The sequence below is a fragment of the Onychomys torridus genome, chromosome 5 (assembly GCF_903995425.1).
Source record: "Onychomys torridus chromosome 5, mOncTor1.1, whole genome shotgun sequence".
In the NCBI taxonomy this organism is placed as follows: domain Eukaryota; kingdom Metazoa; phylum Chordata; class Mammalia; order Rodentia; family Cricetidae; genus Onychomys; species Onychomys torridus.
The window spans coordinates 37,331,250-37,345,584 of record NC_050447.1 but is presented as its reverse complement, the minus strand read 5'-3'; the positions used below and the strand labels follow the sequence as shown (position 1 = coordinate 37,345,584).

The window sequence follows — 14,335 nt, the reverse complement described above, 5'->3', positions numbered from 1 at the left end:
CTCAAAGAAAGGTTTAATAATCTCCTCCAAAAAACAAAGTGTCATATTGACAGCTCCTCTTCCCCATCCCACCCTCTGGGGGTTATCCACCACTGTGGTGAGTGGGAGGGGTCATGAAGTTGCCAGATTTCTTCATGATTTGTAAAATAACACCATGGGAGAGGCAAATATGAAGCAAGAGTTCAACTCTTGACAGGGGTTTGGTTTGTGGTTTCATTACTGGAACAACCAGTGACCTTTGCTGACATTGAGCAAACACAGAATTGGAAGAGAAGGAGGTGAGGTAGGACCTTGACGCATAAAAGGCTCAGCAGAAGTCACCATGACACAGATCTTCCAGAGATCGGCAAGAGAGGCCCAAGATGAGGTGAGTCCATGGTGCACACCTTGCACTTGGAGCACTCAGTGTAGACGTCTGTGGGAGAGGTGCAATAAAGGAATGGGGTCAACGGTCTAAGGTTCTAGGCAAGTGAAGCCCATGTCCTGCAGGCCACATGCTGCTGAGGATAGCTGTGAATTCACACAGCTCCATACAAAACTGTAAACTTACTTATAGCATTATGAAACCTTCCTTCCTTCCTTCCTTCCTTCCTTCCTTCCTTTCTTTTCTTTCTTTCTTTCCTTCTTCCCCTCCCTCCTTCCCTCCTTCTTTCCTTTCTTTCCCCCCCCTTTTTGCAACTTAATTGTGCAGTTGAGTTATGACAGTCATGCTGAAATGTTAAAGGCAGGATGTGCCTGGAACCTCAGTGAGTGAAGGGCCAGTGACTAAACTCCTCCTGCATCCATGAGAGACGGGCTTTCAGACAGGCTGCCTAGCTCTAAGGAGAACCTTTTCCCTTAAGATTATAAAGGTTTTGTTTTGACCAGGCACAAAGTAGCTTCCTGGAATACCGACCTCCTGCTTTTAAAGAAATAAAGACAATAGTCACACATTTTAGTGATACCATCAAGGCACTCAGATTTTATCAAAATAGAGAGACTGTGAAGGTTGAGAAAAAAGCTAGAAGTAGAACATCACCAAGAAATTCCTGACTGGCCAGGGTCTGCTGGGATTTGGTTACCCTTTAAGTATGGTCTGGGCACCAGTGATGGCCACAGTCATGCCTTTAGGAAGCCAGTTTTCTTCAGGTAACCATCTGGCATTCTTGGGTTTGATATACCACCCTTGAAAGGCAAATACCAAGTAATAGGAAGAGCCATACATGAGTTAGGGGTGATGATGCATACCCAGCGACTCTAGAAGCTGAGGTAAGCTGAGCCTGGGAGTTCAGGAGTTTGTGACAAGCCTGGGCAACAAGCAAGGCTGTGTCTTAGGAACAACAACTATGACAAATTATACACTAAAACAAGCTTTTAGTTGTGGGAACTTTCAAAACATAGTGAATAGCTAGATAAACCTTAGCCATCATCTTTAAGTTAGCTGCAATGCACTAACAGTGTCTTCATAGCCCAGCACTTCACAGATGTGAGGCAGAGGCTTCTTGCTGGACATCATGATCATCACTAGAGAAGAAGCCCACAGCTCTGTACCTCCTCTCCATGCTGTTCTTTTCTCACCCCACCTCCCTCAGCTTTTTTGAGACAGGCACTTGCAATGTAGCACAGGCTGTTCTCAAATCCCCGATCCTCCTGCCTCAGAGTGTGGAGAGTCGGGATGGCATATATGCTACCATGCTGGTGGTGCCTTCCTTCCTCTGATACAGTCGTCCCTGTCTGAAGCTTGTCCAGAGCTCCCAGTGACACAGAACTTGCTGGTGTGTCTGGAATTTGCTGAAGCCTGCGAGGTTTAATAATCCCCTTTAAAAAAAAAAAAAAAAGAACTACCCTCTGGTGGTTATCCACCACTGTGGTGAGTGGGAGAGGTCATGAAGTTGCCAGATTTCTTCATGATTTGTAAAATAACGCCATGGGAGAGGAAAGCATGAAGCAGGAGTTCAACTCTTGACAGGGGTTTGGTTTGTGGTTTGATTACTGGAATAACCAGTAATGCAGCTCCTTGGCCTTAGCATTTCATTCTCTTTCTTTACTAGCTGCTTAATGGAAAGTGTGTGTGTGTGTACATGTGTACATGTGTGTGTGGTGTACACACATGTACACACACACACACACACACACACACACACACACACACACACACACACACACGGAAACCACATGTACAAAGAGACCACCTCTACATTCCTTCTTACCACCTTTCTGCAGAGCCCTGGGAGCTATTGCCACACTCCTGCTATGGGGACAGCTTTTTGCTGTGGACTTTGGCAATGACGCCATGGATATGGCCGGTGAGTCTCTGGGTTTTCCCAGGAAGTGTGTGCCCAGCTGTGCCCCAGTCTGGCCCTGTCAAAGCTGCACTGTGTTAGGGAAGACCCGGTTCCTCTTTCCGTTCTCTTCTTCCCCAGATCTGTGGGCCTCCCTTCCTCAGCTTCCACTTGGGGGGCGGAGGGAGTCTGGTGTGCAGGGCAGCCTCCTCTTGGCTGACTTTTCCCAGGGAGCCACCTGAACACCCATGGCCTTTACTGGCTTCTTTTTGCTTGGCAGACGACATCTGCCCAAAGCCCCCGGAGATCGCCAATGGCTATGTGGAGCACCTGGTTCGTTATCGCTGCCGCCCATACTACAGACTGCAGGCTGAAGGAGATGGTAAGGCCTGCATGAGCATCCCTCCCTGCACACCCCTGGTCCTGTCTGGTGTTCCTATGATGGACAGAGCTCGGGTACCTGGCCAGAAACTTCATGAGTACTGCCTGGAGCCAGGAGAGTTAGATTCGAATAAAGTTTCTATCTCCTGTTGGTGGTCCTTCTGCCAACTAAGTTGGCTCAGCTTCCTGTTTTGTTCTGTTGAGAGGCAGCAACTCCATGGCCTCTGTGGCTTGGGAGTGCCGTCTTCACCTATGGTATTGGGCAGACTGCTATGTTCTGACAGTTTCTAACGGCTTCACTGTGTCGTTAAAGCTCCTGTGGTTCTGATAGACTCTTTTTCTGGAGAGATACTCCTAGTTTCATTTTTCTGACAAGGAAACAGGCACAGAGAGGCCGAGGCAGTCTGTGAGAGGCAGAGTCCAGTCTGAATCCTGACTTCTTCCTCTCCTATACTGCCATCCGTCTCGACTGACTCCCGCCTGCCAGGCACAATGTGACCCGAGGCACAGTACTCCCGGCCTTCCTTCCCTCCCGTTCCTCCAACTTTTTAACCCTTCTTCATAGACGTCTCCTCATGCTACCCCGGGGCCAGATTTGCTTTCTCTGAGCTGGTTTCCCTTTGTTTCAGGAGTGTACGCCTTAAACAGTGAGAAGCAGTGGGTGAACACAGCTGCTGGAGAGGGACTCCCCAAATGTGTGGCAGGTGGGTGCTGAGGTCTCAGAACACAGGCAGGGATGGAGACTAGAATGTGGCTGAGCCATGTTCCACGTGTGTGGCCTGCATATGAGAGTCAAGACAGAGGTTAGAGAGAACCACAGCTGGGAAATCAGGGACAAGATGCCCCTCAGAGAGCTTAGTGAGTGTCCTGCTCATTTATGCCTGAGGGGTTGGCTCAGTCAACTGTCTACACTGCTTCCCCTGGAGATGCCTTCCATATAGAATACCTGCTTACAGAGACCTGGTCAGAGGTAAAGGAAGGACCAGGTTAGGGTGGCCACAAGCTGAGCCCACAAGGGGTAAGGCAGGCTATGGGGGCATCTGGGACCCCCGAATTCCATAGTTCTCCCCTCTTCTGCCTGGATGAGGACTTTGCTCAATTTCTACTATCAGTGGCAGGAACTGCCAACCTCTTTTGGGTTATCTTCACCATCCATAAACCAGTCTATGTTCCTGCTAACGCTGCTGCGGGGCCATCTTTGTCTGAGAATGAAACATATATACAGCTTCCAGCCCTTTCCCTGAGTTTTAGAGAATTGTGGAATTTTTGTGTAATGATGTTTATGTATGTAAGTAGGTATATATATTTATATAGTACTTTATCATCCACAGTTTAAAACAGGTTCTTAGTCACTTAATGTGTAAGTACTAGAAGTGAGGAGCAGGAGGCAAGGGCAGAGTGTTCGGACACTGTTGAGTGTAGCAGCAGCAGCGGCTGATGCTTCCAGGGCCTCCACAGGTGGGACCTGCTCCCCACTACTGTTCACATTCCTCCCTCCCTGTGCAGAGTGCGGGAAGCCGAAGCATCCTGTGGACCAGGTGCAGCGTATCATAGGTGGTTCTCTGGATGCCAAAGGCAGCTTTCCTTGGCAGGCCAAGATGGTCTCCCGCCATGAACTCACCACAGGGGCCACACTGATCAGCGACCAGTGGCTGCTGACCACGGCCAAAAACCTCTTCCTGAATCACAGTGAGGATGCGAAAGCCAAGGACATTGCCCCTACCTTAACACTCTACGTGGGAAGACAGCAGCAGGTGGAGATTGAGAAGGTGGTTGTCCACCCCAACCGCTCTGTGGTAGACATTGGGCTAATCAAGCTCAAACAGAAGGTGCTTGTCAATGACAGAGTAATGCCCATCTGCCTGCCGTCCACAGACTATATAGCCACAGGCCGCCTGGGCTATGTGTCTGGCTGGGGGCGGAACGCCAACTTTAGGTTTACTGATCGTCTCAAGTACGTCACACTGCCGGTGGCTGACCAGGACAGCTGTGTGCAGCATTATGAGGGTAGCACAGTGCTTGAGAAGAAGGTCCCCAAGAGTCCTGTTGGGGTACAGCCCATCCTGAATGAACACACCTTCTGTGCTGGCATGACCAAGTTTCAGGAAGACACCTGCTATGGTGATGCTGGCAGTGCCTTTGCCATTCACGACCTGGAGCAGGACACCTGGTATGCAGCCGGGATCCTGAGCTTTGATAAGAGCTGTTCTGTAGCTGAGTATGGGGTGTATGTCAAGGTCAACTCCATCCTGGACTGGATTCGGGAAACTATGGCCAGTGAATAATAGTGCAGGGCTGATGGGAAGGAAGGCTACGCTCAGTCGGACAGGACGAGAGCACCGTTCACCATGGAAGAGGGGGCAGTGTAGGGACAGAACATAATCTGAGGGGTGCTAGCCTGCATTGCCCAGTCAATAATAAAGAACTTGCTTATGAATCGTTTGTAGTCTTTGATTCTCATATGCAGTACTGGGCAGCCAAGAAGCATGGTGGACTGGAAAAATGTGACCCCCCACATCCCGAGGTGCCAGGAAACCCCTAGGGTGCTGTAGATCGTCTGTCGTGGGGCATCGTGTTTATGAAATCCAGGTCTAAGGGAGATCACTGTGACCCTTGCTTTTCAGCCAAGGAGAAAGACTTGGAGAAGTGAAGTGCTTTGGTGAAACTCACTCAGTTCCTTAGCGAAGGAGCTGACTTGATTCTGGGTCTGCTTGGGTGCAAACCCTGAGCTCATTGAACATATCTCGTCACCTCTCTGAAGAGGATGGGGGAAAGCCCAGGAGGGGTGTGAGCCCAGAGTGGGACAAGGGTTGTGACAGAAGCCTTCTGTCTGTGCCTCCATTTGCCAGTGTCCCAGAAACCAAAACAGGCACCTGCAAGCAGGCTATGGACCTACGGGGTCCTCACCATAGCTCAGCCCACAGATTTGCTCAGTAACTTAAGCTCTCTGGTTGTTACTTGTCCCCACATCTTTTCCATTAGGGATGAACACTAGTAACTCTCCAGAGTCCCCTGGCTGGGATGCTCTTGGACTTGGCTGAGTTGGGGTCTCTTCCTCAGTGGCTCTTCCACTGGAGAAACTCACCCTGCACTGGGGGTTGGAGACAAGCCACATGCCCTTCTACCTCAGAAGCAAAGGGGTCGAGGAAGACACAGCAAGCTCTTCCTGTTCCTTGCCCCAAGCCTTCAGATCAAGCCTTCTCTAGTCTACCTTCTCATTGTGCCAAACATAGCCTCTCTTCAAGGTGTCTGAGGACACCAGGGATGTGCTCACTTGTATCCTCAGTCACTGGTGCATCTCCCCAGGGGGGAACTATGGGGCCAAGAGACACAAGGACCTATATTCTAGAACCTGGGAGAAACCAGCCAGAAACTCAAACAGCACAGTCCTGTACTCACACACCACCTGACAGCAGGTGGCTGGCCACTCCCTAGGAGTCATTTAGAGTCACAGAGTACCTAGCACTGGACAGGGTTTGTAGCACATGCTTAATAAATACTGGTGAAGAGAAAGCAACCAAGATAGGATCTAAAACATAAATCCAGACTGCAGGGCCCCTCTGCCCTCACCCCAGCCCTCAGGAAGAAAGACGGAAGTATTTTCCCTGGGCAGGTTCTGAGATCTGGCTGGCACCTGAGCACAGAAGACCTGTTAGACAGTTGGACAATAAAATTTTATTCTTCCACAGGATGTGGAGGAAGGTTTAGAGTTCCCCGAGGGGCTCAGTAACGTTAGAGACCCGACCCTGATGATCCTCGTGCACTCATTTTCATCCCATGGGCCTAGGGTGGCTGCCATAGCCCCATGTATCACAAGGAAGGGATGGGAAAGAACTCTTTTCCCAACCTTGAAGTGTTCTCGGTTTTAAGCGGAGGGCATGGAAAACTCTGATAACCTTCTTCCTGTGCCATATCCATCAGAATTGGGTCTCATTTCACTTTTCTGGGATGGACAAGCTTAGAAAGACGCAGCTGACTACAAGGCTGGCCCTGAGGTGACCAGGCTGCCACAACAAGCCTGGATCTCTGCTGGTAACAAGTCTCTTGCTGCCCAGTAGGTTACAGGATGCTTGGCCAGACCTCCAGCTTTGACCTACTGTCTCATTCCAGAGTCAGGGATAAGAGCCACCATGAGGTTTAAGAGAAACACAAGTTTCCTGAGGTTGGGCCACAGGGACCCTGGAAGGTCAGCTAGTCTTCAAAAGCTGCTGGAATCAGCAGACCACACAGGTACTTCCCCTTAATAATTCTGATATACCTTTGGTCTTGAGTCCTTGAAATAGTCGGTGGTGACACTGTCTTTTGGGGAGCTCTGTCCCTTACTTCCCAACGAAGTAACTTGTTGTTTAGCTTAAACTGTGATGGATGGTGAAGGGCCACATTTTCCTCTTGCCAATTTAATAGCCTGCCAGCTGTAATTGAGCTGCCCAGGGCAGTGGTTTCAGTCCATGCCAGGAAGGTCCCGAAAACAAAAGAACTCTCTTGTACTAATAGAATGTTCATTATTTCAAGAGAAGCTGGGATAGGAAGGAGCAAAAGGGACAAGTGAATGGAGGCGTGGGGAAAAATGTGTGTGTGTGTGCGCGTGCATGCACACATGTATATACATAAACACATAATCAGACTGTCTAGGAGGAATGCATGACCTTAAGGGAGAAAAGTCCAGATAAAAGGAAGTTACCACCCAAACACTATTGCCCTACTGCTCTGAGGCTCTCAGGGAATAAACACTCAGGCATCCGGATTCTTGGAGTCCTGGGGCTTCCGTGCAGGGCTCGTTGATTACAGGCACATCAAACCGCTTTGCTGGAGCAGTGAACGTGTCTCTGCAGGACTCCAGACCACAGGCCCTTTGGGTTCAGGTCCTATTTCCAGTCACCACTCTTTCATCTCCCACAGCCGTGCATGTACTAAATGTCTTGATAGAGGAGGTCATATTTGGGGATATTCTTGGGGTCAATAGGACTCTGGACAATAAGTTTCCCCCTCATAGCTCCCCGGTAGATGACTTCAATCAAATCCATGAAGTCCTGTTTGGTTTTGAAGCTTCCCACAAATTTAGTGTGATCGGGAGACCTGCAGCACAGAGGGAAATAACACGGTCAGAGCTTTGCAGTGTGTGAAGCCTGCATGGTCAGCAGCAAGCAGTGGCCTCTTGCTCCCTTCCTGTCTGGGAGCTTGTCTCCACCTGTGGTCTGAACACTGCCTTTCCCCGGGTACACAGGACTGTATGCAGGGCTGTGGCCAAAGTCTGGGTGTGGGAGACCCTGCCTTTGCATCCCTTCCCACATCACTACCATGTAGAGTTCTCTGAGTACTGGAGTGGGCAGTTTGCTCGGTGTCTCTGTAAAAGCCCATCACAGTCTCTCAAGTTCTCCTCACCGACACTTCTGAGTTGTGGGTATTAATAACCTTACAAATTATTTTAAACATCAGGTATATTGCTTGCAGAAAAATTTAAAAGAGAAATAAAGTTAGCTGTGAGGCCAGAAGTCACCTTTTGATGTATATCTTTCCAGTTCTGCATGGGGGTGTGTATTCTATTTATTTTGTTAAGATAAGAATCGTGTCACAAACTATTTAGTAATGTGATTTTACAACTAATATTTGCCCCAGAGTTGTAAAATGTGCATCTACAATATACTATTAAACTCCTAGAAATGTAATTACCAGATTAAAAGGTCAAGTACTAAAGGTGTTTGACACTGTGTCCTGCATTCCATGTAAGAGGTTGTACTAAACTAATACAGTAACCAGATCCTAGGATGAGGCTAGGCAGCTGCAGACAGTGTAAACTCACCTCCGTCAGGTGATGAGAAAGCAGACACACCTCCCCAGAGGAAGGGATAACCACAGTCCTAGATACTGCCAACGGCACTCATTTGGGTGTGAACAGGATGGAGGGAGGGCATTAGAAGATATCATGTGACTTATTTTGACAGGCCTTCTTGAAGAATGACTTCAAAATCCTCTGAGTGGCAGAAGACACTTGCAAGAGAGAAGTGTGTCTTCCTGGCAGGAATGCTTCTTTTGCAAATGCCAACCACCATCCCCCAAAGCTTAGGAACCAGGGATTTTCTTGAAATGGATTTTTCTTTTCTTTCTTTCTTTTTTTTTTTTTTTTTTTTTGGTGAATTTTATATTCAATGCTCAGCTAATATAGATATTCTACACTTTCTATACCTAAGGATGGCTAGTCAGTACTTCAGAAGCTATACTATTTTTTTCATATTTAAGTTAGAAATTAAAATTTGCTAAGCATACTTGAAAACTCACATTTTGCACTAAAGTTTCCCATAAAAAATAGCATCAAATAAGGAGACAGTACTCACTTAGCCAGATAGAAAAGGTAGTGAGCTACTGAACCTGCCTTGATAGAACCAATGTGCCAGCCTGTAGAGTCAACCTAACTTACCCATAGTCCACTTTCATGTGCTGCCCATTGAAGAAAAACACAGTGGAAGGAATGTGACTGATGTCAAAGTACTGCGTATAGACTGGCGTGTGGTCCACGTCTACCAGGTAAATAGCAGCCATTTTACTTAAGTCAGCGGAAGTCTTCGAGAGCTGTGAAAAAGATGGGTGCCAGGTGCACATGCTTCTTTTGTGAAACGTACTATGACATTTTTTTTTTTTTTTTGAGAAAAATTTTGTTTGAGAAAATATCTGAACCAAGAATGAAGCCCATTTGAATTCCTCATAAGACACAATCCTTGAACTTGCTAAGTAGACCAGGCTGGCCTTGAACTCACAGAGGTCTACCTGTCTCTGCCTCCCGAGTGTTGGGATTAAAAGTGTGCACTGCTATGCCCAGCTAGACATACTATTACTGTTCAGAGGGTGGATCCCTATTGATAGGGTCAGGAGAAGGCACTGTGTGGTAGTTTGAGTGAGAAAGCCCCCCCATGGGCTCATATATTTGGATCCTTGGTCCCCAGTTGGTAGAACTGTTTGAAAAGGATTAGGAGGTGTGGTCTTGTTGGAGGAGATGTGCCATCATGGGCAGGCTTTGAGGTTTCAAAAGCCCACACCGTTCCCAGTTAGCTTTCTATGTCTTGTGATTGTGTTAAGATGTGAGCTCTCAGCTACTTCTCTAGCATCATGTCTGCCTGCCTGCTGCCATGCTCCCTGCCATGACAGTCAGAGATTCCAACCCTCTAAAACTATGAGCCCCAAATAACCTCTTTCTTGTATAAGTTGTCTTGGTTATGGGGTCTTGCCACAGCAATAGAGAAGTAACTAAGACACGTTGGGGAAAATATTTTCTTTTGTTTTGTTCATGTTTGATTCTTGCTTTTTTTGAGACTAAGTTTTTTTTTTTTTTTTTTAAAGTTTTACTTATTTGTGTGTGTGCAGGGGTTTGGAGGGTGGGGGTAGGACAGGTGTATGTGTGTTACAGTGCATGTGTAGAAGCCAGAGGACAATTTGCTGGGGTCAGGTCTCTCTTATTGGCAAAAGCCCTTACTTGCTGAGCCATCCCATGGGCTCATGTGTGATTATTTTCAAGAAAGGAATCTATATTTACTTAAAGTGAGATGGGAGCTCAGTGCTAGAGCATGAGGTCTAGTTTCAATGCTCAGTACTTCAAAACAAAAACTATAGATCCTGACATACCCACACACAACAACTCAGGAACACTCACATAGATGCTGACTCTCCCCAGACTCTTTCCTCCTAGGAGTGAAAAGTAGAGAAGTGTCTGATGCCACCTCCCAAGGGATAAGTGTCCTCAGTGTTTTGCACTTGTTAACCTACTTAACAGTTAGTGCATGAGCTGTGCACTTAGCATCCCCATTTTACAGATGACAAAGCTGAGGCAGAGGAGGTAATTACAGGACACACCCCTAAGCAGCAGGGATGGGATTTGAACTTTGGAGGCTTGGTTTCAGAACCAATCAATCTATATATTTGTTTTGTTGGTATTGGGAGTTGAACTCATGGCCTCATACACAAGAGGTAACTGTTCCTGAGCTATACTTCTAGCCTAGCATCTATACTCTTTCCCATAGCTGTAAGTATACATTTCTGATCATCTTTTCCCAGGTTAATATATCATTCTTACTTATTGACGTGTGTGTGTGTGTGTGTGTGTGTGTGTGTGTGTAAGTGTGATCCAGGTGTGAGTGTGGGTATACATGGACATCAGAGGACAACTTTTTTCAGGATTCAGTTCTCTCTTTCCACTATGGGCTCCACAGATTGAACCCAGGTTGGACGTCTTGTGCAGCAAACACTTCCCTGCTGAGCCATGTCACCAGCTCCACACATTCACTTTAATTACATAATGCTACTCTTACATTTGGTCCCCACGGGTGATTGCTGCAATAGAGATGGCTGTGAAGAGATGTCAGTCCTTGGTTCCATCTCCATGATAAACAGTGACTCTACCTCCTAATTTCCCTCTTTACTAATCTGAGTGTGAAGACATGCTCTGAAACTTGACCTCTCCACCAGGCCATTCTAGCAGCAGCAGACAGTAGAGCTTTGGCAGCCAGGGAATCAGTTCAGATCCCACTTCACAACTTGTATACCCCGGAGGGGGTCTCTGCAGTTCCATATATGACTGTTGTTGTGACTGTTGAAAGGACAATGTTTAGACACTTGGTGTTGGCATTTCCTGCTCTTCCACTGCCTGAATTTTCAATTAAAACTGTTCATTTAAAAATTCACTTACAATATCATCCAGCTGCAGACAGACAGGGTCCTCGTCCCTGCCAAACCTGAGAACCAACACCTTCTCCGCAGTGCTTTTGATGGCCTGGTCCACTTCCTTCTTGGTAGTCAGTTTGGGCAAGAGGAAGCTCATCTTGAAAGACTCCAGTGTTAGCCTGCACTACCAATTCTGCAATGTTTATAGGCTGTTTCGATGAAGTGCGTGAGTCCTAATGTAAAGAACAAAACAACACCATTTAGCATCAGCCATGTGTTTAGGTGATTTAAAAAGAAACTTTTCAGGAAGCCTGTTTAGTAAAGAGGCCCCACCCCTTACTTGCCATCCTTGGGCCCAGCTTCCAGAACTTCATGTGCCATCCTAAAACACCAGGTAACTGCTTCCAGTAATTTCTCTTAGAAGTACCTGATAAATTACATACCATACCAGAAGAACATATCCACATTTCTGCATTCCCCCCACCCTGTTCACACAAGAGATAGATTGTTATTATTAGTCAGTGGTCCAGCAAATAAGAGATGACACCCTCAGATGTGGAGACTGGAGATTTAGTTAGAACAGAATAGGAAGACAAGGCGAAGCTTGTAACTGCAGAGCACTGTCCCCACTCAATAGTCCTGCGGAGCCGTGGGCAGCTGAGGAGAGGGGCAGCTGCCCAAGGAGAGGTTGGCCTGCCCCTAGAGGTTGCTGTGACACCCACCCCACCACCAGTACCACTGCCTGACTCTAAATGCAACCAGGATTTATGGGAAGTGTGGAGGCGGACCAACTTGCTGATCTCAGCGGTCTAAAGGAGGAGTGGGCCACAGAGGGGGAACAGCAGAGGCTCAGTACGTAACTCCCCCCTCGCCCTGCACCTTGCATTGTTTTAAACCTAACATTTAATGAGATTCCCACAGCAGTACATAGAAAACTTCTGGATTCTCTCACAGTTAGCACACCATTTCATATGCAGACCATACTTCATTGGTCCTTCGTGATGGACGTTAGTATTTTCCCAAGCCCTGGCCTAAGGAGTCTTCCTAGGTGCATTTTATCACATGGCAAACAGATCAATTTTAAGTGTGTGGAGCTAGGCGGTGGTTGCAAACACCTTTGACCCTAGCAGAGGCAGAGGCAGGCAGATCTGAGTTCTAGGCTAGCCTGGTCTGCAGAGTGAGTTCCAAGACAGTCAGGGCTACACAGTGAAGCCTTGTCTAAGAAAACACCACCAACAAAAAAGTGTGTGGAAGTCACAATTAAATAAATGAATCAAAAGATGTTGAGATAGAGTGGCCTAATTGGATCTTCTCTTTGTTTCTTTTTGGTGCTGGGCTTCTTATTCTATAGACTAGTTTGTTCTGTAACACTTCTAGCTATAAGACAAAGGCTAGAATTTGTGCTACAAAATTGCTAGTCTAGCTCCGAATTTTAGGGAAGAAACTTCTTATCTGAGGAGTGCTCTGACTGAAGAGCCATTACTGAGGGCATCCACAAGGGGGCGTGACCAGGAGATTAGACACTTTGAATTTAGTTTCCAGGTTTGTTAATGCTGTGAAGCCGGATTCTTTCTCCCTTTCATCAAAAATTACATTTCAAGGTATGAACTAGGGCTGAGAAGATAGCTCAGTTGGTAAAGTGCTTGCCGGGCCATTGTGAGGACTGAGTTTGATTCCCAGAATCCATGTTAACAGAAACCTGGTGTGTGAGCATATGCTTATGATCTCAGCACTTGGGAGGTTGAGTCAGGCAGATTCCTGGGGTTTCTTATGGCTAGTCAGTCTAGCCTATTCAGTGAGTGGCAAGCCAGCTTGAGACCTTGTCTCAAAAAGACCAGGGTGGCAGTTGAGACATAATAATGTCTCATCGTTAGAATTCAAGCACACAAATTCCAGTGCTACTAATAAAAAGAGGAAGGGGAAGGTGTGTGGTCAACAGAGAAAGCCCCAGGTGGTACTGGACAAATGTTGGAAGGAGTAGGAAACTGAGACCATATCTAAGACATTGTCCACATGAAGGATATAAATAGAGAATCATAAAAGAAATGAACACTAAATACATTTGGAAAGTCCAGCTTTGCAAGCAAAGAACAGCGAATTAAAGGCACATTTAAGAAATGCATAAAGTTGACAAACATTAAATAAGACGGAAACACACAATAGCAAGAGAGTGAAGGAAGGGGCAGGCAGGAATGTTGGAATTCAGAGACAAAACCTCTTTGGAATATTCTTTACACAACAGCTCTATTGTGAGAATATGAACAAAGACACAGACTTAAGTTCACAGGCTAATCAACACATTTATCATGGCAAAAGCTGCAAACAGCCAAAATGTCCATTATATTGATAGTAGTAGTCCTGTGATCTATCTTACACTGCCATTGAAAAAAGTTATAAACCAGAATGTAAAGTCTGATTCTGCTTTTTGTAAATATTTAATATATACTATTTACAAAGGAAAATGGAAATAAATATCCCAAGATACCGTCAAAGGACGTATTTGAACATGAACAGACAGGTGATTATTTTTATCATTACTATTATTATTTACAGTAGGAGTCTCACTTAGTAGCCCAGGTTGGCTTTGAATTTGTGGCAATCTTCTTGTCCCTGCCTTATAATTGCTGGGATTACAGGCGTGTGCCACCACGCTAGGTAGGTAACTTTTATTTACGTCAGGGCAGACATGTCTACTTTGCAAAATATCCCGCGCATGTGTTTTACAAGATGCCAGTGGTTGGGTTACTCCTGGTCCACAGGTGCCAGAGAGGACACTTCGAACCACTCGCCAGCAATCCCGGACTCCTTCACGGGGTAGCTAAGGCACAACTGTCTCCTTCCTCAGTCCCAACCCGGGAAACGACCTTAACCCCAACTAACCTGAGCTGTTGCTTAGAAACGCTTCTTTGGCCCGCAAACCCTTACAAGCGGAAGTGAGAAACTGGACGCAGAAAATGAACGTGTCATCGCGCGCCCCAGTCAATAGCCCAATCAGCACAGACGACTAGTTCTCGCCCACTTTGCACCGCCCCAACCGGAAGTTG

General features: G+C 46.8%; 2 protein-coding genes across 2 annotated transcripts; one reads left to right on the top strand and one right to left on the bottom strand.

Moving 5' to 3' along the window:
* The first annotated feature begins 310 nt into the window (after positions 1-310).
* LOC118584747 (haptoglobin) lies at positions 311-5,047 on the top strand. The gene is made up of 5 exons (XM_036189014.1): positions 311-367; positions 2,203-2,285; positions 2,542-2,643; positions 3,272-3,346; positions 4,149-5,047. Exons 1-5 carry the CDS (start codon positions 363-365, stop codon positions 4,925-4,927), a joined length of 1,044 nt encoding a protein of 347 aa, XP_036044907.1. The 5' UTR covers positions 311-362; the 3' UTR covers positions 4,928-5,047.
* A 1,250-nt stretch (positions 5,048-6,297) lies between these two features.
* Txnl4b (thioredoxin like 4B) lies at positions 6,298-14,258 on the bottom strand. The gene is made up of 4 exons (XM_036187906.1): positions 14,172-14,258; positions 11,317-11,524; positions 9,058-9,209; positions 6,298-7,718 (listed from the first exon to the last, which is right to left on the bottom strand). The coding sequence occupies exons 2-4, from the start codon at positions 11,446-11,448 to the stop codon at positions 7,553-7,555; spliced, it is 450 nt and encodes a 149-aa protein (XP_036043799.1). The 5' UTR covers positions 11,449-11,524; positions 14,172-14,258; the 3' UTR covers positions 6,298-7,552.
* Between the last annotated feature and the right edge of the window lie 77 nt (positions 14,259-14,335).